Source organism: Pygocentrus nattereri, chromosome 23, assembly GCF_015220715.1.
Source record: "Pygocentrus nattereri isolate fPygNat1 chromosome 23, fPygNat1.pri, whole genome shotgun sequence".
Lineage (NCBI taxonomy): Eukaryota > Metazoa > Chordata > Actinopteri > Characiformes > Serrasalmidae > Pygocentrus > Pygocentrus nattereri.
In genome coordinates this window covers 23,202,017-23,226,586 of record NC_051233.1, presented here as the reverse complement: position 1 = coordinate 23,226,586, position 24,570 = coordinate 23,202,017, and the positions used below count along the sequence as shown (strand labels likewise).

General features: G+C 42.0%; 2 protein-coding genes across 2 annotated transcripts; both read left to right on the top strand.

Annotated features, from left to right (window-relative positions):
- The first annotated feature begins 381 nt into the window (after positions 1–381).
- Positions 382–8,640, top strand: LOC108428255. Its single transcript, XM_017699132.2, has 5 exons — positions 382–570; positions 3,839–4,085; positions 4,773–4,858; positions 6,271–6,331; positions 7,093–8,640. Exons 1-5 carry the CDS (start codon positions 521–523, stop codon positions 7,456–7,458), a joined length of 810 nt encoding a protein of 269 aa, XP_017554621.2. The 5' UTR covers positions 382–520; the 3' UTR covers positions 7,459–8,640.
- Positions 8,641–10,265: 1,625 nt separating this feature from the next.
- LOC108428266 (protein SPP41-like) lies at positions 10,266–22,840 on the top strand. Its single transcript, XM_037533721.1, has 5 exons — positions 10,266–10,590; positions 14,651–14,951; positions 15,667–15,764; positions 17,711–17,771; positions 18,180–22,840. The coding sequence occupies exons 1-5, from the start codon at positions 10,418–10,420 to the stop codon at positions 21,165–21,167; spliced, it is 3,621 nt and encodes a 1,206-aa protein (XP_037389618.1). The 5' UTR covers positions 10,266–10,417; the 3' UTR covers positions 21,168–22,840.
- The last annotated feature ends 1,730 nt before the right edge of the window (positions 22,841–24,570 follow it).

Below are 24,570 nucleotides of genomic sequence, written 5' to 3'. Positions count from 1 at the left end.
CTTCAGCTGGTAACAACATTATATTCTGCATATCCTGAAATGTCAGTTTTCAACACTTAATGAGTTTAATGTGTTTTAATCGTAAACAGAGTCTCAATAAAACATTTAAAATGTTTCGCCCTCTTCCTTAGCTCCTCCTAGGGCTCATACAGACAGCCAGGAGAAACGTGAATGCTCTGAAATGGCAGATTATATGGGATTATTTAACTCCACCAAACGGTGGGTTTATGTGGCAGTCTATTAAATACTAATGCAAACCGTTTTCAAACGTAGAACCACAAAGAATCGCCTTTTTACATGCATGACAGTCTCAGCGCGGTGTTTTGGCCTCGCTGTGTTTATGAATCACTCCTTTCAGGCCATTTGATTGAACGCGGCCCACGTAGACGGCGTTGTCGTCACTTTGGCGCTTCCTGAGGCCCCGCCCACAGGCGCCTCCAAGTTCCGGCACCTCAAAACACGAGAAAGTGCACGTGCGCGAAACAGCCCGAGCTGCTTCGAAACTCCTCCGCCCGACGCGATGTTAAAGGAGCTTTCGACCGCTGAGCCACCGCAGGCGTTCACAGACAGGTAAGACCGCGGCGCTCCGAGCAGTAGGCCTGAGTGAGCGAGGCTGGAGTCCCGTCTCCATAACACCTCCTTCCCGCCTGTAGCTAACGGTGCGGGTGCACGCAGGGGCGCGGGGGGCTGAGGTGCTGCAGCAAAACACTTAACATGCTGTCTAATTAAAACTTGTTTCTTTCAGATTTGCTGCTGTTTTACAGTTATTTCCATATAAATAACAATAGGCACTGGTCATTATGGGTAGTAAGTGGTTATGTTTGTGTTGTAGACATTGTGACCCCTGGTTCCTATCACTAGCACTGTAAAGCAACTAGAGTCAGTGAGTTTCTCTACAAAGAACCTTTCCCTATCAAACCACTTTAAATTACTTTGTTTACATCCAGCTCAACAATTGGATTGCACAGAAATCAGTGGAAAATCAGTGGAAACCCCTTTAACCCAGTATTTGGGTCCACCTGACAGGCCCACGTTTTTGCTCTATCCAGATCCCAACACGCTAGTTTGGAGTGAAAATGTGGAGCTGTTTGGTGGCCCCGATGACCCCGATGGGATCAATGTCTCACTGCACCATCAGTAGTAGTAAAATACTACTTATCCGCTTTGTAGTATTAATTTTAGATCAGTCAACAGACAGAGAGCATAGTGGCCAAATTAATGTCCTACAGTTCTCTGTGGAAAATGCAGCACTGACATTCAAGTTATCGCTCATATTAAGAGGCGTTTTCCCACTTCCGAGCCGAGTCAAAAGCGGCATTGTATTCAGATGTTCCTGAAGGCCTTCTTTACCTCGATAAGGTATGTTAGATTAGGATTGGAGCTAAACTTTTCACAGCAGTTGAACAGTAGGACCAGGATTGGTCACTGGTGGCCCAGGTAATTTTCTTCACCGTTGTCCTGAGGACCATATACTTCTGCGTCAAATATTTCAGCTATTCCCTACTAAATGACACCCTTTCCAGCTTGTCAGTTGATTAACAAGCCTTCAGATTCAGAACTTTATGATCATAGATTGTCGTAGCATGCTACGACACATTTACAACACATGCTGACTAACCACTTATGCAAACACACAGCCCTGCTTACAAGAAATTGCGTTAAAATAGGACGAAAATTCAAATTAAAAAGGTGTACTAACTATGTAACTACATTGAAATATTTTAATGCTAGTGTGTTGGGGCAGACTAGATGAAATTAGTTTCAGGGCCGTGGGTCAAGCATTTAGAAACACTAGTCTAGATAATGTCATTCATTTTACATGGCTAAAAATTAATGCTTCATCTTGATGACTTTCATACAGCAAACTGGAAGCGGCTGTGTAGTCAGTCACTGTGGTGGCAGCTTAAAAAAAAACACAAAGCTATCTATAGATATCTATAACCTGGGATCAAAGATGCAGTGCAATAATGACTGTACAAGAATTTACAGGTAACCGTGTACAATGACCACACCGAATGAATAAATAAATATGTGCATATATTGTACCAAATAAAGTGTTTAGTGTCCAGATGTGCAAGATGCACAATGAGGTATGCAGAAAGTGCAATATGTGCAGCACGCTGTCTATAAATGCAGATGAATAGAGAAACACAAGATAAGCACGAGATTTAGATTCAGTCCTCCTCTCTCTCCGCCCTTTTCTGCTGGCACCCCTGGGAAGAGTTAAAGAGCCTGATGGATCTCCTGAATCTGTCGGTTGAGCAGCTCTGTGACAGTAACCTGCCACTAAACATGCTCCTCCTGTCCATGGTGATTGTGTGCAGTGGGTGGCCATCATCCTCCACAATGGAGAGCAGTTTGTGTAATGTCCTTCTCTCCGCCACCTTGACCACAGAGTCCAGTTCTACACTGACCACTGACCCTGCCCGCCTGACCAGCTTGTCCAGTCGCATCTCTTCTCTCCTTTTTATGCTACCTCCCCAGCACACCACAGCATAAAAAAAGACAGCTGACAACCATGGTCTGATAGAACATCTGCAGGAGCTTCCTACAGATGTTAAAGGACATCAGCCTCCTCAGGAAGTAGAGCCTGTTTTGACCCTTCCTGTACAGGATGTCTGTGTTGGCTCACCAGTCCAACCTATCATCCAGTTGCAGCCCGAGATACCTGTAGGTCATTATCCTCTCCACTTCAACCCCCTCAATAGAGAATGGGTGTATGGGTGGCCTAAGTCCACTACCATCTCCTTGGTCTTGGCAGTGTTCTGAAGCACGTTGTTCCTGTGGCACCACTCCACAAAGTCCTTCACCAGGGTCTTGTACACCCCCCACCCCCCACCCCCCCTCCCCCGCCCCAAGCAACAACGGCAGTGTCATCTCAAAAATTCTGCATGTAGCACGTCTCAGAGTTGTACTGAAAGACTGAGGTGTACAGTGTGAACAGAAAGGGGGAAAGTACAGTCCCTTGTGGTGCTCCTGTGCTGCTGAACGCAGTCTCTGATGTACAGTCCGGTGCTGCAGATCAGATCAGATGCTTTGAAGTGTGAAGAGGGGGTAGAGGGGATCATGATGTTCGTCTGTCTCATTGGCCAAAGAGTTCACATTCCCCATCACCACCGTAGGAAGAGATGTTTGTACTTCCAGCGTTTCTCCAGGTGCCTAGCCTTTAGTTTAGCGCCGGTTCTGCCCCCCCGATAGGTCCTCCGCAGCTCCCCCGGAATGGGGTGCGTTGTGCCAGCGCGACCCTTTGTTCGCAGCGCTAGCAGCTCTTCACTTGTGTAAACCAAGCTATTTCTACCCATATGCATGAAAACAGGCTCCATGTCCTTCGTGCAAACAAAAGTCACAAAAAGTAATGCACGCCAACAGAAAAGAGAAAAAGTAAAAAAAAAAAGTGCAAAAACAGTACAGAAAACACAGAGCTACTAGAAAGGCCGCCACTCGCAGCAGCGCTGGACGTTGAAGGTATTAGGACAGCCTAGGCTTGGCCAGTGGACAGCCTAGGCTAGTTTTATTATTCCCTGCTCAGATGTGCCTCATTCAACTCATTGGTTATCGACTAATTTTCATATCTGAGTATCTGAATGAGTTTGTGAATGGATATCTGTAATAAATGTAACGTTTAGCTGACCTTTTTTAGGTGAAAGCTCTAGTTTGCAAAAAAATCAGCATCACACAGGGGAATATATTTGACAGCAATTTTATTCACCAAGCTATGCTGGACCTCCAGTCAGCTTCAAAAATTTGGTAGTAGAATCGCTTGTTTTCTGTACACACATCCGTTCTCCATCTCTTTATCTCTGCCTTACCTTTTTCTCATGTCTATTGCTTTCCACAGCGACTCTGGTGACAGCTTATTTTTGACACAGTCTGTAGCTCCAGCACACAGGACTGTTAAAAGTTGCCACTCTTCTGAAAGACCAGACACAGTTCCCAGAGGAGAGCCTTTACCAGAAAAGAGGGCTGGGGGGGGTTGCAGACAGCCACGTGAACGGCGACCAGCACCTCGTCTTAAGAGGAGAGGGTTTCCTTTACTGCAGGAGGGTTCAAAAAAACTGTCTGTCCACAAGAGCCATACTCTGATGGTAAGGATGTGTGAATGGTTCTGTTCTGTTGACGTGTCTGGGATGTATGATGAGCATATAAGGCCTGTTTCAGACGCATTAATTCTGCATCACATCAGTGATGTGACACTGCTACTGCTCCATTTGCATGCATTGGCTGTTCACACAGTGTTTGGACTGCAGAGGGCTACAGCGCGCAAGTTAAACAGATGTCGTTTTTCACTGGTTGACCCATCAGCACAAAATATTTAAGGTGTGTTCTGTTTATTAATGGTCATGAACGGTAGAATTTAGGTTTTTTTGCCCTATTGCCCAGGCAGTTGCACCACTATTTTCTGAATGTGATATTATTTTAATATTTGGTGGCACCGCCCTGCTGATACACATCTAAATATGACATGCTGGCGGTTAATGCTCTAAGAAATTTAACATAGCAAGGCTAATTGTTATAAGGTGCAATAGTGGCAATGCCCACAATGAATATCAAGTCAAAGCTTTCTAAACCATAAAGTTGAGATGACATTAATTTTACAGTTAGAAACGTATTCCACGTTTAGAGATTGGCCTGTTTTGGGGGAAAAAATTAACTTGGTGAACTGTCTTTTCAGTATTTTAATAAAAATGTAATTCAAATTGTCATTATAGCTTCTTTAAATGATGGTTGCCGACAAGTGGATATCATTGTAAACGGAGATGTCTTTTTTTCAGAACTCGGAGATCGGAGGGTTCTTTAAATACTTACACAACGTGGACAGAAGACGTGGACTGAAAAGATCAGTTAGTTTGGTTTCTGAGTGAGTTCATTTTTACTTACAGTGGTTGGGTGAATCTGCTCAACCTACCAGCCACAATGTTGGGTAAATAAAAAAAAAAAGCATAAACAAACAAATAATGCAATTGTAACAGAGCGATTTTTGATATTCCATGCATTTCCAAAGACAATCCAGATGTTGGGTATGGAGACAATAAAACTTAAAATGGAGAAACCATAAAAAACAAGAATCATCCAAATGCCACATGAAGGTACGAAATTACAATATCAGTATTTTCCTTACGAGGTTAGAGATTAAATTTTTACAGTGTTAATTAAAATGGCCTATTTACCAAATAATCATGCTTGACTATTTTTAAGATTAAGAGACCCTGATTAGTCCCACAACGGGGAAATTCCACCTCCGCATTTAACCCATCTGTGAAGTGAAACACCACATACATTCTAGTGAGCACACACACATACAAGGGGGCAGTGAGCACACTTGCCCGGAGCGGTGGGCAGCCCAATCCGCAGCACCCGGGGAGCAGTTGGGGGTTAGGTGTCTTGCTCAAGGACACCTCAGTCATGTGCTGTCAGCTCTGGGGATCGAACCGGCGACCTTCTGTTCACGAGGCTGATTCCCAAACCTCCAGCCCACGAATGCCCCCTTGTATTATTGTATAGCTCTTGTATTATTTTTTCACATGCAGTTACACACTGCCAATTAAAACAAGCATGTTGCTTTTGAAAAAATGAAATAGCCAGCTGGACAGAAAAGCTGATTTCCAGCCCTTCTCTGTCCATAAACAACTTCAGATAAAGCCGTTTTAATCAAAATAAGTCTGCACACCAAGTACTAAACTACAGCAGCTGGGCTAACCACACTGTACACTAAATATATACAGGAGGACATGTTTGGTCTCCTTACAGCCTGTTTTAAAAATAAATTAATGTTCACTACTAGCTTGAATTTCTTCATTAACACGACTGTGTACACTCGGCGTATGCTTGTATTACGTGGTATCAGCTGGTATTGGTTGTTGGTATCTGTGAAATGAGTAAATGAGCACAGTGTTGGCCCAATACTGGTATCTTTGTTAGTGCATCCTTAATCATACGAGTATCAGCGGGTATGTTTAGATTTGACCAATATTTAAGTGAGCTTGGTGCTACGTAAATTAAATCAATGTCATTATTATTCGTTCATTATTATTATTGTTATTTTTATGTCCCGCACAATTTTGTACATTTTATATATCAGCATTGGCAGATATGCAAAAATATTAGCGACATTGACCCACAATTCCCAAATTTGTGCGTCCCTAATTTCAGTCAAGGAAATATTAATATTACTTAATATTTGTGTCAGTGTTCATCTAAAAAGGAACTGTCTTCTTTTTATTCAGCCCTCTTGCTTTTACATGGTATTAATGCAACTGGCTTCATTTTCAGTTCGGAAGAAGGCAGCATGGAGCAGGACCATGAAAATGACCATGACGACATCAAAATAGTGGTATGTTTTGCAACATTTCACCACAAGAATTTGTTAACATCTCTACTAAAATGACACGTTTACATTCATTTTGTAATTCAACAAATTCACAATATATGAATTACTAGGCATGTACCGCTGATCTGTGAGAGTGAAGACGTCGCATTCCCTCCTAGCTATCTGAGCCACCAGGCAGTTATTGGCAAAGGACACTAACCATTGAATCCCACAGTTATGTGTCTGACTCCGTCAGTTTATCCATGCAGTTGCATTGTATCTGGTTTACTACTCCTAAAGGCCTACAGCACCGCCCGGCCGTTGCGATCCTCCAATGAACGTCGCTTAGCTTTGCCAAACAGTCACACAAAGCAATCGAGACTGTTCTCATACTTGATTCCCCAATGGTGGAACAAGCTACCTTCCACTGTCAGAGCAGGGGCGTCCCTCGCTATTCAGGGAGCGCTTACTCTAATCGCCTCTTGCAATCTAACCACTACCAACCTCATCTCCTTCTTGCCCTCCTTCCCTTCTCTACCCCGCTATTACCCTTTGGCCTCGTTTAAGGCCTGACTATGCTTGTTCTATGTACCTCATTATTTGTAAGTCGCTTTGGATAAAAGCATCTGCTAAATGTAAATGTAATGTAATGTTTACTGCTCATGGATACCACAGTACAGTCAGTCTGAGCTTGTAGGTTATATTACCGCTGTGCACTATGATTCTTTTTGAACTCAAAATGTCTCTGAGATCCACTGTTGAACTTCTTGTTTATTTTGTTTCAGGATTTGGATTGTTTTATATCAAACTTGTGTAAGAGAAATCAACAAAAATGGATTCCACCATCAAGACTGAAAAGGAACCGGTGCTCTAGAATGATTTATAGTAAAAGCAACACAGCTCCTAAGAAGAATAATGGGAGGAAGAAAGAAAAAATACAGGATAAAAAGAAACTACATGTAAAGAAGAACAGTTCAATCTCTAAAGGTGCTAAAGGCAAAAGAAAGACTCAAGAGAACACGGAGACTCTAGAGATCAGCTCACTCAATGTCAGAACATTACGGTCACACACCAGGAAGCTGGAGAATGGAAGCAGGACTTTCTCTTCTCCTGGATGTTCCAGTGTTAGATCTCTCCTCATAGAGCATTAGCAGCACAGCGAGAAACAGTTGAGTGTTTTAGTTGCATGTACACAGGCAGAATCTTTGGACTTGCATTGCAGCAACACTCAAAGTTACCAGTGAACCTAGATGTGTCTGAGTTTTATATGTAAATGTTGTTGATGGTAAAATAATCATAAATCTGAAGAAAAAAAATTGTTTGGGGACTATTTTGCCTTCCAATGCACTTCATGTATCCATCCAGTATAAATGGATGGACTTCAGTTGATTAAAATACATGTTGAGATAGCACTTTACCACGACACGATGTGTCAGACATCTGAAAGTGTACATCTAACCCTTTCATGCAATATCTCTCTGTGTGGGACTTCTCAGAGGCTTTAAACTCTTCGGATGTCCGGTTGTTGTCCCCACCACTGTGAACAACGCTGACTCTGCAAGTTTCTCTAGAACAGAGCATTTCACACCAAACCACTCTGAAAGACTTTGTTTACAGTTCAACCACTTGATTATTTTGAAAAATCGGTGGAGTTGCCCTTTAACACTGTAAAAAGTACAAATATACTGACATTAAATAACAGCTGATAAGTGGAGGTCAGACAGGGTCCAAGCCCACAGTACAGTTTAACCGAAGACCTCAGTGTGGGATGTTGAACTTCGGTCCGAGGACACATTAAGCTCAATACCCTGATTTGCGGCGACTTCCTCCTTTCTGCATTGGTAAACATGCACACGAGCCCTTACCCTGACATAACTCCTCCAGAGTGGGAACATGTAACTGGAACTTCTCGGTCTTGCTCCCGTCCGCCATCCTTCAGTCAGCACCGCTAACGCTGCTCTATAGACTGATCACGTGCCCCGGGGCTTGACAAGGACCGACACGGGCCGCGTTCACTGAGTCTGAGATTCATGAGTAGGAAACGTTTTCAACTGGACTGGACGTGGCTTGAGACTTTATACAAAGTTTTTGCATATTTCTGCTCACTGCTACGCAGCTGGAGTTTCAGATGGGGCTGAAAACAAGATAAAAACTCAAAGCATTAGCACGCCATCTGGAGCTAAATGAAGGTTTGAATTGTCTTATGATGTTTTTCTTCAGCTGGTAACAACATTATATTCTGCATATCCTGAAATGTCAGTTTTCAACACTTAATTAATGAATTTAATGTGTTTTAATCGTAAACAGAGTCTCAATAAAACATTTAAAATGTGTCTGTGAAATCAATCAACCTTTATTTTGACTCGGAAGTACATTGAGGGCAACCCTCATTTTCAATGTAGCCCAGCATTTACAAAAACGGATTGACATGACAAAGAAAATAATAACTACATTTAATCATTTTAAATTAAAAGAACATTTAAAATAACTGAATAAAAGATAAAAGTAGATAAAAAGTAGAACTTGAGATTTAAATGGTAAGAAATTAAGATCAAAAGCAGATAAGAAATTAGTAAGGTAATAGTACAATATCACAAATTAAAAAAAAGTAATGATAAAAATAATTAAAATGAGAGGAAATAAAAAAAAAAGATAACTAAGGAGAACTAACACAAAAATAAAAGTTAAGAATAAATATGATTAAGTAAAACAGGTCCAGGCTGTCTGTAGGTGGTTTGATATTAAAAGTTTAAAATGACTGAGTGACACCAGTGAGCTGAGTTTTAGTGTTTCCTGTAGTGAATTCCAGCTCACTGCTGCACTGTGACTAAAAGCAGATTTTCCTAGTTCAGTTAAAAACTCTTGGTACCTGGCAGCTGATCCAATTACTAGAGCGAGTCTGATAATTACTGTTATTTGTAATCATCAGTGAAGTGATATATTCTGGCAAACGAGCTGGGAGTGTCTTATAAATAAAAATCAACCAGTGTGTTTCCCTTCATACCGTTAAAGAGGGCCACCCAACTTTCGCATACAGCTCACAGTGGTGAGTTCTGTACGGATCTCCAGTGATGAACCTCAGGGCAGAGTGATACACTGGGTCCAGTAATTTGAGAGAGCTGGAGGGAGCATATTTATAGATAACGTCACCGTAGTCCAGCACTGATAGTAAAGTTGCTTCGACTAGTCTTTTTCTGGTGTGCATGGGGAAACAGGCACCAGCTTCCCAGCTTCCGTCTGCGTTTACTGACTAGTTTATTTATGTGTGGTTTAAAACTGAGTTTATCATCCAGCCATATGCCAAGGTGTTTATATTCCGTGACTCTCTCAATAGTGGATCCTGCCAGGGTAGTAATATTTACAGTACTAAAATCAGTATTAAAAGGTCTGGAAAGCAGCATGAACTTAGTTTTCATTTAAAACTAGTTTGTGCTTATATAACGCCACCTGCAGAGCATTAAATGAGCTCTATAATTTTCTTGTTGCAGCATGAATAGAATCAGCTGAGCAATATAAAATCGTATCATCTGCATAAAGGTGAACTTTGCAGTCTGAGGTTGAAGCAGCGGTAGCAACATCATTTATGTAGATATTAAATAAGACTATAAATAAATATATATCGTAGCACAGATTGGGATGGAAACTATTTTTCCTTTCGCCCTCTTCCTTAGCTCCTCCTAGGGCTCATACAGACAGCCAGGAGAAACGTGAATGCTCTGAAATGGCAGATTATATGGGATTATTTAACTCCACCAAACGGTGAGTTTGTGTGGCAGTCTATTAAATACTAATGCAAACCGTTTTCAAACGTAGAACCACAAAGAATCGCCTTTTTACATGCATGACAGTCTCAGCGCGGTGTTTTGGCCTCGCTGTGTTTATGAATCGCTCCTTTCAGGCCATTTGATTGAACGCGGCCCACGTAGACGGCGTTGTCGTCACTTTGGCGCTTCCTGAGGCCCCGCCCACACGCGCCTCCAAGTTCCGGCACCTCAAAACACGAGAAAGTGCACGTGCGGGAAACAGCCCGAGCTGCTCTCGGCGAGCCGAGCGGAGGTGCAGACTGAAAGAGTGGGGTAGCGCGCGGGTGTCGGCAGGTGATCTGAGAGAATGGCGAGTATCGTGGAGCTGTTGATGCAGAGCGAGCTCGTGCAGCTCGACTCTCAGACGGACGTCTTCTTCGAAACTCCTCCGCCCGACGCGATGTTAAAGGAGCTTTCTGAAGCCGCTGTGAGCGGAATCAGCGACTCGACCGCTGAGCCACCGCGGGCGTTCACAGACAGGTAAGACCGCGGCGCTCCGAGCTGTAGGCCTGAGTGAGCGAGGCTGGAGTCCCGTCTCCATAACACCTCCTTCCCGCCTGTAGCTAACGGTGCGGCAGGGGCGCGGGGGGCTGAGGTGCTGCAGCGCCCCCTAATTTCAGGAAATGCAACTGTTAACATCAACAACGCGAATAACACCGTCTGAACTTCAGAGTAAAGTGGTCGTAGTGTGCGGACATGCGTGCTTGTAGTTGTGTAGTTTTCTCCTCTTCCTCCTCCTGGATTGCTGTCCTAACTGGTCCCGCAGTTGTTGCGATATCGGCTCCGTTTCACCTCCGGATCCAGGCCCACGTTTTTGCTCTATCCAGATCCCAACACGCTAGTTTGGAGTGAAAATGTGGAGCTGTCTGGTGGCCCCGATGACCCTGATGGGATGAGAAACGGTGACCCCGAACACATCTGGTTCTAATGTTGACACACTCAACTCTGTTTCCCATGTCTGGCTAGGAAAAATCAAAGGAAACGCCCCTTACCTGGGAATTCCTGTTCAGAGAGTTGGGATGTCACCCTGCACCATCAGTAGTAGTAAAATACTGCTCCTCTGCTTTGTAGTATTAATTTTAGATCAGTCAACAGACAGACAGCATAGTGGCCAAATTAATGTCCTACAGTTCTCTGTGGAAAATGCAGCATTGACATTCAAGTTATATTAAGAGGCGTTTTCCCCACTTGTGTTTTTATGGACATTTGGCAAGTGGACAGCCTTGAGCTGAAGCAAAATCTGGGATCATCTGTTCTGGTCCTGGAAGCCTAGATAGATGGATGTATGGATGGATAGACAGACAGATAGATACTTTATTGATCCCGAAGGAAATTTAGCAGCCAGTAGCAGACACTGTACAGTAACCGTAAAAAGGGTGTAGACGTATAACAAGAATAAATATACCAGATCCTATCTACTGACATATATACAAATAGAAAAAATCCAACAATCTGTGATGATATCTATAACCTGAGATGAGAGATGCAGTGCAATAATGACTGTACAAGAATTTACAGGTAACTGTGTATAATGACCACACTGCATGAATAAATATGTGTATATATTGTACCAAATAAAGTGTCTAGTGTCCAGATGTGCAAGATGCGCAATATATGCAGAAAGTGCAATATGTGCAGCACGCTGTCTATAAATGCAGATGAATAGAGAAACACAAGATAAGCACGAGATTTAGATTCAGTCCTCCTCTCTCTCCGCCCTTCTCTGCTGGCACCCCTGGGAAGAGTTGAAGAGCCTGATGGATCTCCTGAATCTGTCGGTTGAGCAGCTCTGTGACAGTAACTTGCCACTAAACATGCTCCTCCTGTCCATGGTGATTGTGTGCAGTGGGTGGCCATCATCCTCCACAATGGAGAGCAGTTTGTGTAATGTCCTTCTCTCCGCCACCTTGACCACAGAGTCCAGTTCTACACTGACCACTGACCCTGCCCGCCTGACCAGCTTGTCCAGTCGCATCTCTTCTCTCCTTTTTATGCTACCTCCCCAGCACACCACAGCATAAAAAAAGACAGCTGACAACCATGGTCTGATAGAACATCTGCAGGAGCTTCCTACAGATGTTAAAGGACATCAGCCTCCTCAGGAAGTAGAGCCTGTTTTGACCCTTCCTGTACAGGATGTCTGTGTTGGCTCACCAGTCCAACCTATCATCCAGTTGCAGCCCAAGATACCTGTAGGTCACTACCCTCTCCACTTTAACCCCCTCAATATAGATTGGGTGTATGGGTGGCCTAACCCTGCGAAAGTCCACTACCATCTCCTTGGTCTTGGCAGTGTTCAGAAGCACGTTGTTGCTGCAGCACCACTCCACAAAGTCCTTCACCAAGGTCTTGTATTCCTCCTCCTGCCCTCCACTTACACAAGCAACAATGGCAGTGTCATCTCAAAACTTCTGCATGTGGCACGTCTCAGAGTTGTACTGAAAGACTGAGGTGTACAGTGTGAACAGAAAGGGGGAAAGTACAGTCCCTTGTGGTGCTCCTGTGCTGCTGAACGCAGTCTCTGATGTACAGTCCGGTGCTGCAGATCAGATCAGATGCTTTGATGTGTGAAGAGGGGGTAGAGGGGATCATGATGTCGGTGCCGTCAGCATTTGGGAGGGTGGCATGAATATCAATAGGAGCAGTTGAGGTGTTGATGTCCAGGAAGAGAGAGACTGAAGCACCAAGAGCTGAGAAAAGTGAGGGTGTGGCAGTGACTGCTGGACATACAGGTGCTGTGGAGATCTGAACAGGACAGTCAAACCAGTTATAGAAGATGTTGAACTCCTTGGCTCTCTCTGCATCACCGTCTAACGCACTGTCCTTCCCCTGCTTACAGCCTGTAATGGTCTTCATAGCATTCCATACCTCCCTCATGTTATTCTCCCTTAACTTCTGCTCCACCTTCATCCTGTAGGACTCCTTGGCCTCTCGCAATTGGACTTTGAGCTCCCTCTGTATGCTCCTAAGCTCCTCCTTGTCTTTAAAGGCTTATTCAGCAGACCTTTAACATCGCTGGTTATCCAGGGCTTGTTGCTAGCAACGCAGCATACAGTTTTCACAGGAACAATGTCCATGCAATCCCCTTAATGTCCTCCCCGTATGTCTCCTGCAGTACACCGCATTCCGTGGACTTGAAACAATCCCTGAGAGCTGCTTCGGCTTCATGAGACCATTTCCTGAAGGAGCCTGTGGTTACAGGCTGTCTCTGGGCACGGGTTTGTACTGAGGCTGCAGGTAGACCAGGTTGTGGTCACATTTTCCCAGAGGGGGCAGGGGTGTGGCGGTGTATGCATCTTTCACATTTGCATAAAGGAGATCAATTGTTCTGTTCTTCCTGGTGGGGCAGTCTACATACTGGTAAAAAGATGTGAGCATTGAGTCCAGTATAACATGATTAAAATCACCAGAGATGGTAATGAAAGCCTCAGGGTGCTGGGTCTGCAGTCTCGCGATGTATGTCACACACCATCTCAGCGTCCCCACGAGCGTGGAACGTAAACACAAACAGCAATGGCATGTGATAGTTCCCTAGGCACATAATCGGGACAAAGACGTACTGCCATCACTTCAGTATCCTGACGGCAGATTATCTCTCAGTCACATGTCCTGGGTTACACCATCTGATGTTAACAAAGAGCACGAGTCCCCCACCTTTGCTTTTGTCGCTCAGTTTAGCGTCCCTGTCCACTGTCACGGTGGTGAAGCCCGGAATGTCCATGTTAGCATCAGGAACATTGCTGGTTAGCCACGTTTCCATGAGACATTAAAGACTACGTTCCCGGAATAAATGCTGATTCCGAACCAGTGCCCCATCACCACCATAGGAAGAGATGTTTGTACTTCCAGCGTTTCTCCAGGTGCTTAGCCTTTAGTTTAGCGCCGGTTCTGCCCCCCTCGATAGGTCCTCCGCAGCTCCCCTGGAATGGGGTGCGTTGTGCCAGCGCGACCCTTTGTTCGCAGCGCTAGCAGCTCTTCACTTGTGTAAACCAAGCTATTTCTACCCATATGCATGAAAACAGGCTCCATGTCCTTCGTACAAACAAAAGTCACTAAAAAGTAATGCACGCAAACAGAAAAGAGAAAAAGTTTAAAAAAAGTGCACAGTACAGAAAACACAGAGCTACTAGAAAGGCCGCCACTCGCAGCAGCGCTGGACGTTGAAGGTATTAGGACAGCCTAGGCTTGGCCAGTGGACAGCCTAGGCTAGTTTTATTATTTCCCTGCTCAGATGTGCCTCATTCAACTCATTGGTTATCGACTAATTTTCATATCTGAGTATCTGAATGAGTTTGTGAACGGATATCTGTAATAAATGTAACGTTTAGCTGACCTTTTTTAGGTGAAAGCTCTAGTTTGCAAAAAAATCAGCATCACACAGGGGAATATATTTGACAGCAATTTTATTCACCAAGCTATGCTGGACCTCCAGTCAGCTTCAAAAATTTGGTAGTAGAATCGCTTGTTTTCTGTACACACATCCGTTCTCCATCTCTTTATCTCTGCCTTACCTTTTTCTCATGTCTATTGCTTTCCACAGCGACTCTGGTGACAGCTTATTTTTGACACAGTCTGTAGCTCCAGCACACAGGACTGTTAAAAGGTGCAACTCTTCTGAAAGACCAGGCACAGTTCCCAGAGGAGAACCTGACAATCATCTCAGTGATGAGGACTTGTTCGGCAGTCCACCGAAAGTGCTGCCTTTACCAGAAAAGAGGGCTGAGGGGGGTTGCAGACAGCCACGTGAACGGCGACCAGCACCTCGTCTTAAGAGGAGAGGGTTTCCTTTACTGCAGGAGGGTTCAAAAAAACTGTCTGTCCACAAGAGCCATACTCTGATGGTAAGGATGTGTGAATGGTTCTGTTCTGTTGACGTGTCTGGGATGTATGATGAGCATATAAGGCCTGTTTCAGACGCATTAATTCTGCATCACATCAGTGATGTGACACTGCTACTGCTCCATTTGCATGCATTGGCTGTTCACACAGTGTTTGGACTGCAGAGGGCTACAGCGCGCAAGTTCAACAGATGTCGTTTTTCACTGGTTGACCCAACCACAACACAAAGCACAAAATATTTAAGGAGTGTTCTGTTTAATAATGGTCATGAATGGTAGAATTTAGGTTTTTTTTTTTTTTTGCCCTATTGCCCAGGCAGTTGCACCACTATTTTCTGTTTTCTGAATGTGATATTATTTTAATATTTGGTGGCACCGCCCTGCTGATACACATCTAAATATGACATGCTGGCGGTTAATGCTCTAAGAACTTTAACATAGCAAGGCTAATTGTTATAAGGTGCAATAGTGGTAATGCCCACAATGAATATCAAGTCAAGGCTTTCTAAACCATAAAGTTGAGATGACATTAATTTTACAGTTAGAAACGTATTCCATGTTTAGAGATTGGCCTGTTTTGGGGGGGGAAATTAAGAACTTGGTGAACTGTCTTTTCAGTATTTTAATAAAAATGTAATTCAAATTGTCATTATAGCTTCTTTAAATGATGGTTGCCGACAAGTGGATATCATTGTAAACGGAGATGTCTTTTTTTCAGAACTCTGAGATCGGAGGGTTCTTTAAATACTTACACAACGTGGACAGAAGACGTGGACTGAAAAGAAGAGAACTAAGATCAGTTAGTTTGGTTTCTGAGTGAGTTCATTTTTACTTACAATGGTTGGGTGAATCTGCTCAACCTACCAGCCACAATGTTGGGTAAATAAAAAAAAAAAGCATAAACAAACAAATAATGCAATTGTAACAGAGTGATTTTTGATATTCCATGCAATTCCAAAGACAATCCAGATGTTGGGTATGGATGCCAAAGAATGGGAAAACCATAAAAAACAAGATCAGTCAGCTGTATCCAAGATGTGGACCAAATACAAACAGCATGGAATGGTTGTTAAAGCCAAGCATACTGGTAGACCAAGAAAGACCTCAAAGCGTCAAGACAAAGAACTTAAGGCCATTTGTCTTGAAAACCGAAAAAGTACAACTAAACAGATGAAGCATAAATGGGAGGAAGCTGGAGCCAATGTATGTGAGCGAACCGTAAGAAATCGCCTAAAGGAAATGGGATTTCAATACAGGAAAGCTAAAAGAAAACCATCATTGACACCTAAACAGAAAAGAACAAGACTGCAATGGGCTAAGGAGAGGCAATCATGGACTGTGGATGACTGGATGAAAGTTATCTTCAGTGATGAGTCAAGAATCTGCATTGGACAAGGTGATGATGCTGGAACTTTTGTTTGGTGCCGTTCCAGTGAGATTTATGAAGAGGTCTACCTGAAGAAAACAAGCTAATTTCCACAGTCCTTGATGATATGGGGCTGCATGTCAGGCAAAGGCACTGGGGAGATGACTGTGGTTAATTCTATCAATGCACAAGTTTACATTGACATTTTGGACAGTTTTCTCATCCCTTCAATTGAACAGATGTTTGGAGATGATGAAATAATTTTCCAAGATGACAATGCATCGTGCCATAGGGCAAAAACAGTGAAGGCATTCCTTGGAGAACGACACATTCAGTCGATGTCATGGCCTACAAATAGTCCAGATCTCAACCCAATTGAAAACCTGTGGTGGAAATTGAAAAAAATGGTCCACAAGAAGGCTCCGACCTGCAAAGCTGATCTGGCAACTGCTATCAAAGAGAGTTGGCACCAAATTGATGAAGAATGCTGTTTGTCACTCATCAAGTCCGTGCCTCAGAGACTGCAAGCTGTTATAAAAGCCAAAGGTGGTGCAACTAAATACTAGTGATGTATTTTAAATGTTCTTTTGTTTATCTGTTTTTCATGATTCCATATTTTTATTTTTGTATTATTGTATAGCTCTTGTATTATTTTTTCACACTGCCAATTAAAACAAGCATGTTGCTGTTGAAAAAATGAAATAGCCAGCTGGACAGAAAAGCTGATTTCCAGCCCTTCTCTGTCCATAAACAACTTCAGATAAAGCCGTTTTAATCAAAATAAGTCTGCACACCAAGTACTAAACTACAGCAGCTGGGCTAACCACACTGTACACTAAGTATACACAGGAGGACATGTTTGGTCTCCTTACAGCCTGTTTTAAAAATGAATTAATGTTCACTACTAGCTTGAATTTCTTCATTAACACGACTGTGTACACTCAGCGTATGCTTGTATTACGTGGTATCAGCTGGTATTGGTTGTTGGTATCTGTGAAATGAGTAAATGAGCACAGTGTTGGCCCAATACTGGTATCTTTGTTAGTGCATCCTTAATCATACGAGTATCAGCGGGTATGTTTAGATTTGACCAATATTTAAGTGAGCTTGGTGCTACGTAAATTAAATCAATGTCATTATTATTCGTTCATTATTATTATTGTTATTTTTATGTCCCGCACAATTTTGTACATTTTATATATCAGCATTGGCAGATATGCAAAAATATTAGCGACATTGACCCACAATTCCCAAATTTGTGCGTCCCTAATTTCAGTCAAGGAAATATTAATATTACTTAATATTTGTGTCAGTGTTCATCTAAAAAGCAAATGTCTTCTTTTTATTCAGCCCACTTGCTTTTACATGGTATTAATGCAACTGGCTTCATTTTCAGTTCGGAAGAAGGCAGCATGGAGCAGGACCATGAAAATGACCATGACGACATCAAAATAGTGGTATGTTTTGCAACATTTCACCACAAGAATTTGTTAACATCTCTACTAAAATGACACGTTTACATTCATTTTGTAATTCAACAAATTCACAATATATGAATTACTAGGCATGTACCGCTGATCTGTGAGAGTGAAGACGTCGCATTTCCTCCTAGCTATCTGAGCCACCAGGCAGTTATTGGCAAAGGACACTAACCATTGAATCCCACAGTTGTGTCTGACTCCGTCAGTTTATCCATGCAGTTGCATTGTACCTGGTTTACAGCTCATGGATACCACAGTACAGTCAGTCTGAGCTTGTAGGTTATATTACCGCTGTGCACTATGATTCTTTTTGAACTCAAAATGTCTCTGAGATCCACTGTTGAACTTCTTGTTTATTCATCTATAGCTTTGATTTTGTTTCAGGATTTAGATTGTTTTATATCAGACTTGTCTAAGAGAAATATACAAAAATGGATTCCACCATCAAGACTGAAAAGGAACCGGTGCTCTAGAATGATTTATAGTAAAAGCAACACAGCTCCTAAGAAGAATAATGGGAGGAAGAAAGAAAAAATACAGGATAAAAAGAAACTACATGTAAAGAAGAACAGTTCAGTCTCTACAGGTGCTAAAGGCAAAAGAAAGACTCAAGAGAACACGGAGACTCTAGAGATCAGCTCACTCAATGTCAGAACATTACGGTCACACACCAGGAAGCTGGAGAATGGAAGCAGGACTTTCTCTTCTCCTGGATGTTCCAGTGTTAGATCTCTCCTCATAGAGCAGGAGCAGCACAGCGAGAAACAGTTGAGTGTTTTAGTTGCATGTACACAGGCAGAATCTTTGGACTTGCATTGCAGCAGCACTCAAAGTTGTAAAACCTTAGCACTAGAAGGAGCAAACGACGATGGAGTGGTTGAGGAGACACAGAGGCCAGGCTCAGACCTAGCTTCAGAAGACTCTGATAGAACACCTTCTCTGGAAATGTTGAATGAAGAATTGAGAGAGAGGGATGAAGATTTAATGTATGAGATAAGCAATGAGAACCATTTACAAGTCTTTGTGGGTGTAGAGACTAGTAGTCATCCTGATAACACTGAACATTGTGAATTTCAGAGGACTTCTCAGAGCTGTGTGCCACATTTGATTGAATCAACTTCACCTATTGCTGTTGAAATCAGACAAGCAGAGGACAAAGATCACCACAAGACACCAGCAGATGATAATGTGACATGTCCAAAAAGGAACGTTCACTTTCCTCATCTATCGCCATCTGACGATCGTTTAGGATTCGAAGTAAATGCTGAATCGAGTTCAAGTGAGAATGTCCTCAAGGGTGAAAAGGCAGAGGTGGCCAGAGGAACAGTACACAGTCAGATGGAGGATCCAGAACAAGTTGAGGCTACAGAAGTGAAACAGCATTCCGAGCAGGGAGCTACTGAATCGGTTTCAGCAACAAAAGTGAAGGAGAAGAAAAGGAAAAGGGTGCAGACTGGTGAAGATGATATGGCTGTAGTTGATGGTCAGGTAGAGACTGCTGAGGATGTTGCAGCGATTCAGCATTCTGAGCTACGATCTGTTGAATTGATTCCTGAAGAAAAAATGAATAAGAAAAGGAGTATGGAATGGGTTGGTGAAGATGTGGCTGTAGAGTCCAGTCAGCTAAAGTCTACAGCACAAATTGAGGCCGTGGAAGTCATTCAGCATTCTGAGAAACAAGCCACTGAATTTGTTCCAGAGAAAAAAAGGAAAAAGAAAAAGAAGAGAGAACAGATTGGTGAAGATAATGTTGCTGTAGAGACCAGTCAGCTAGAGACTACAGCATTGATTCTGGATCCTGAGGTGCAAGCTACTGAATTAGTTCCGGAGAAGAAACTAAAGAAGAAGAAAAAGAATCGGTCTGGGGTGGTAGAAGAAAATGTGGCTGGAGAGGCCAGTCAGGTGGATAATACACTGCAAATTAAAGATATCGAAGTGGTTCAGCATTCCATACATCAAGATAATGAATCAGTTCCAGAGAAAAAATTAGAGAAGAAAAAGAAGAGAAAACGGGTTGTTGAAAGTTATGTAGCTTTAGCGCCTAGTCAAGTAGCCGCTACAGAGCAAGCTGAGACTCTGGAAGTGGTTCAGGATTCTCACCAGCAAAGTTCTCAATCGTTTCCAGAGAAAAAGAAGAAGAAGAAAAACAGAGAGCAGATCGTTGAAGAAAACATAGTTGTAAAGGCCAGTCAAGTAGCCACCACAGAGCAAGTTCTAGAAATGACTCTAGACATGATTCAGGATTCTGAGCCGCAAGCTACTGAATTGGTTTCAGAGAACAAGGTAAAGAAGAAAAAGAAGTGGCTTGGGGTCATTGAAGAAAATGTGGCTGTAGAGGCCACTCAGATAGAGACTACAGAGCAAACTGAAGCTCTGGAAGTGATTAGGGATTCTGAGCAGCAAGCTACTGAATTGGTTCCAGAGAAAAAACGCAAGAAGAAAAAGAAGAAAGCTGAGATTGTTCAACAAAAAGTGGTTGTAGATAACCGTCACATGGAGACAACACAGCAACCTGATGCTTTGGTAGTGATTTGGCATTCTGAGCAGCTGGAGAAAAAACAGAAGAAGAAGAAAAAGAAAAAGGCTGTGTTTGTGGAAGAAAATGTGGCTGTAGATATCAGTCTGATAGAAACCACAGAGCAGGTTGGGGCTGTTGAAGTGATTCGAGATTCTGAGCAGCACATTACTGAATTGCTTCCAGAGAAAAAACGCAAGAAGAAAAAGCAGAAATTTGTGAATGTTGAAGAAAATGTGGCTGTAGAAACCCCAGAGCAAGTCGAGGCCATTGAAGTGATTGAGGATTCTGAGCTGCAAGCTCCTGAATCAGTTCCAAAGACAAAACTGGAGAAGAAAAAGAAGAGAAAGGCTAGTCTTGAAAATGTGGAAATGAAGCAGGTAGCGTCTCTAGAAATGGTTCAAGATTGTGAGCAGAAACCCACTGACCAGATTCCAGAGAAAAAAGTGAAAAGAAGAAAGGAAAGAACATCTCATGACTCTGAAGTGGCACATGAAAGGAAGGCCAGGAAGACACCATGGGTAGCATCTGTGAATGCTTCTGTATCTAATGGTCCTGGATCTTTGACAATATCTAATCCTTCAGTTCCTGGAATGGAAACAAATGTAATCAAGCAGGATAACAGTTCAGAGATTAATGAGGAGGTTGAGTACTCTTCACCCTTTCCTGGTGGATCTGCATTCCGAAAGAAGAAGAAAAAGAAAAGGAAAGTGAAGGAAAACGATGCATTGTCTTGGGTTTCTGATGGCATGGGTCATATAGATCAAGAAGAATTTGGACAAAGTCATGGTCGTTCATTACTGCAGTCAGAAGACACTGTACAGCTTAAGACCAAAAAGAAGAAGAACAAAAGATGAGCAAAAGCTGCCACTGATGGGAGTACAGGTTTGCATGGTGAGGATGCGGAGTACATTGCGTTCCAGTAGAGCCTCAGGGGTGCTGAATCAACATCTTCAGAAGCAATGGCAGAAAAGAAGATCAAAAGGGACAATGTTGTCTCAGGTCAGAACGTAGGCGGTGTCGGACACATGCAATATGTACATTCTTTAGACATAACCAACTGCTCTGGAAAGAGTAGAAAGTGCACAAGAGGTTTCAAGCACACAGCTTGGCAAAGAGGCCCGTATTCCATCTTCAGGAGAAGGATTATGATGAATTCTTAGAAGAAAAAGAGCAAAGAGTAACAGGGTCTGTGTCTATACCAATATACTGAGGCCACACTTTGAACTGAACATCCTGCAGTGTCTGCTGAAATAAACCACTGTTTACTGACCCATAATGACGTCATTCCACAAGCCAAATGGAGAACTTCCTTACTTATTTTATTTATAACTTTACATACAAATTTGTGTTTTTTTTACTCTATAGTGTAAGTTGTGAAAAATTGTTATAACTCAATGGGAGCTGGTATCAGGTTTATTGATAACATTTTCTTTCTTATAAGTAAAATTTGTACATACTGTTTTATAATAAAGTTAATGCATATTTTACATAATTTACAGTACAGTATCCAGACAACCCTTGAACCAATTAAACCAGCAGTAGGGTTATTTTCAGTGTACTGTGCCTTTGAGACCTTTTAACTTTAATAAAGATTTTTAATTCCTTTAATTGTTTATCATATTTGTAGTATAGAGCTACCCAGAAACCAGAAATGTCAAGCTTACACACACTTCGTTTTGCAGTGGCAAGCCAGCATCTTATGACCACAAGTTGTGTCCACCCTGTTATGGACAAACACATCATATATAAATCATGTTACAAAAGTATTGTAGAAACTATATTCTCATGGCCCCTTAAAATATTTTAGAGTTAAGCATTTTGTTTTAAATTAGTTTCTTTCCTTTCTGCATCAGACATTGTTGTCCCCCAAAGAATAGCAACAGTAAACATCTAGAACCAAAATTGGAATATTTTAAAGTGAAGGTTAACATATATATTCTTAATGATGTGTTCATTCAGAGTAAAGCTTAAAAATGAACAGTTTAGAGTTAGTGTAACAGTTTTTGTTTAAACACCATATATTGGGGGTCTCGAGTTTTATCCGCAGAAGGCTGGTGTGGCTGCAGGTTTTTGTTGCAATAAGGCAGAAGTTCACATAATCAGTTGTTTAAAGACTGTGACTGAATGACTAAATGAGTGGAATCTGGTGTGCTCTTCTTATTTGGAACAAAAACCTGCACCCACAGTGGCCCTTTGTGGATACAATTGGACACCCCTGTCATATATCATTAGAATACATGCAAATAGACGTAAATACAGTAAAAAGTATTAAGAACTGTTGGTTATCAGTGCCCCTAACCCCAACACACACACGCACAGTCATTGCATAGATTTGTTAAATCTACCCAAATTATCCAAACAGGTATACAACTTCAATAATGCTGAACCTGGTTGAAAAATGGTTTTGGAAATGGTTGAATAAACACACTGAATAACAAAATCGCTGCCTTTTAATATTATTTGTATCTCTTGTAATATGTGTTTTATATCTGCTGTGGCGACCCCTAAAGGGAGCAGCTGAAAGAAGAAGAAGAGTAATATGTGTTTTATGAGGAAATAAATAGCTTTCTGAATATAATTTTCATATGTATAAGATATTTGCATAGTACTGTATGTTCATTCTTTCCATTTCTCGGGATTAAAAGCTTTTTTTGCTAACACAGTTTAATAGTAAACATGCCTGCATAATAGTAAGTGGTGCACTAAAGTGAACCTGAAGCCCTGATTCACCCTCAGAAATACACGGTGCCGTCTCTAGTCCAGGGGGAAGAAATTGCACCCAAGGCCATTTTGCACATTGACTCATGCAATAAATCATGAGAGACACTGACCAACCAAGTAAATACAAACCACAAATGACAGAGTTTTCCATTTGCAGTTAGGAAGATTTAGAGTTCTTCTAGAAAGAGTACATTATAAATCTTATTTGAAGCTTGGCTAATTGCTTGACTATATCTGATTTTGCTTTATTTCTTAGGGTGAATGGCCAAATTTAACAGCATTCCGAAAGAATACACATGATTGCATATTGCACTTAATTAGTATTATATTTGCATAATAAATACAGTACTTTAATTTGTAGCTACCTGCTCATTCGATGTTTCTTCTGAAGTTATGGATAATAATAGGGAGACTCTGCTCTGCACTAACAGCCTCTACTCTCTTCTACTGTGAAGGCTTACACTAGACGTTGGGACCTTGCTGTGAGAATTTAATGGGAGTGCTGAGTGCTGATTGGTTGATATTACTGCTACTGTATGTCGATTGGTTGGCATTACTGCTAATGAGGATTGATTGGTTGACGAGCTGATCAGATTATTAGTTGAGTGAAGCATTAACTCATTGAAGTCATGAATGTACATGAGAGGCTGTTATAAAATGCCATAACTGGAGTTCAAAAGCACTCAAAAATATAACATCAGTGTTAAAATGTTTTATGCTGTTCTATGTTCAGGAGGGTGGCATGGCGGTGTGGTGGAGAACACAGTTCGACTACTTCACAGTCCAGTGCTGGTGGGCTTTCAACCCCTCTAGTTGACAACTGGCATCGGGCCTCGTGCCAACTTCTCTAGAGCGTCCCATTCTGTTGGCAGTGCTTTTCTATGAGGCTTGTACATCTGTGGGTGCAGCGTAAAGAAACTGAATTCACTGATTAGAAAAGGTGGCTGGATACTCTTGGGCAAATAGTGTACATCTGCTGGAGACTTACATGAATACACCTCCACAACACACATGAACCATCCCAAAGAAGTGCAGAATTCAACAATTAAAACTGAAGAAGGATGTGCCTTTAAAGCATTATAAAACCATGAATTTGTAATACACTATTCGCTCATGAGAGGTTTTACATAGGGCAAAAAGAGGCAGAAAAATAGGGTAAATGTCTCCCTCTTTTGGTAGAAAGGTACATAAGATGACAGTGTCTGTCTGTCTTGTCCACTTTATCAAACCATTATTATCAGGAATGGTAATTCACTGTTTTTTATTGCTGAGCTTCTATTTATTTACAGCAAAATAAACAGTAATAGTGCAGAAGTGTGTTTTCTTTTGAGGATATGTAGTTATTTACATTTCAAAAATTCAATAAACCATTATTTGACAGGGATGTCCAAACTTTTGCATGCAATTGTGAGTATATGTGGAGATATCATCCCTGTTGTGCAAAAGTCTCATATCTCCACTTTGGTTGTTTTCTTCTTTTTTGCCATGTCAAAATTACTGTGTGCAGTGTTGTGAAATTTTATTATGAATTGTGAC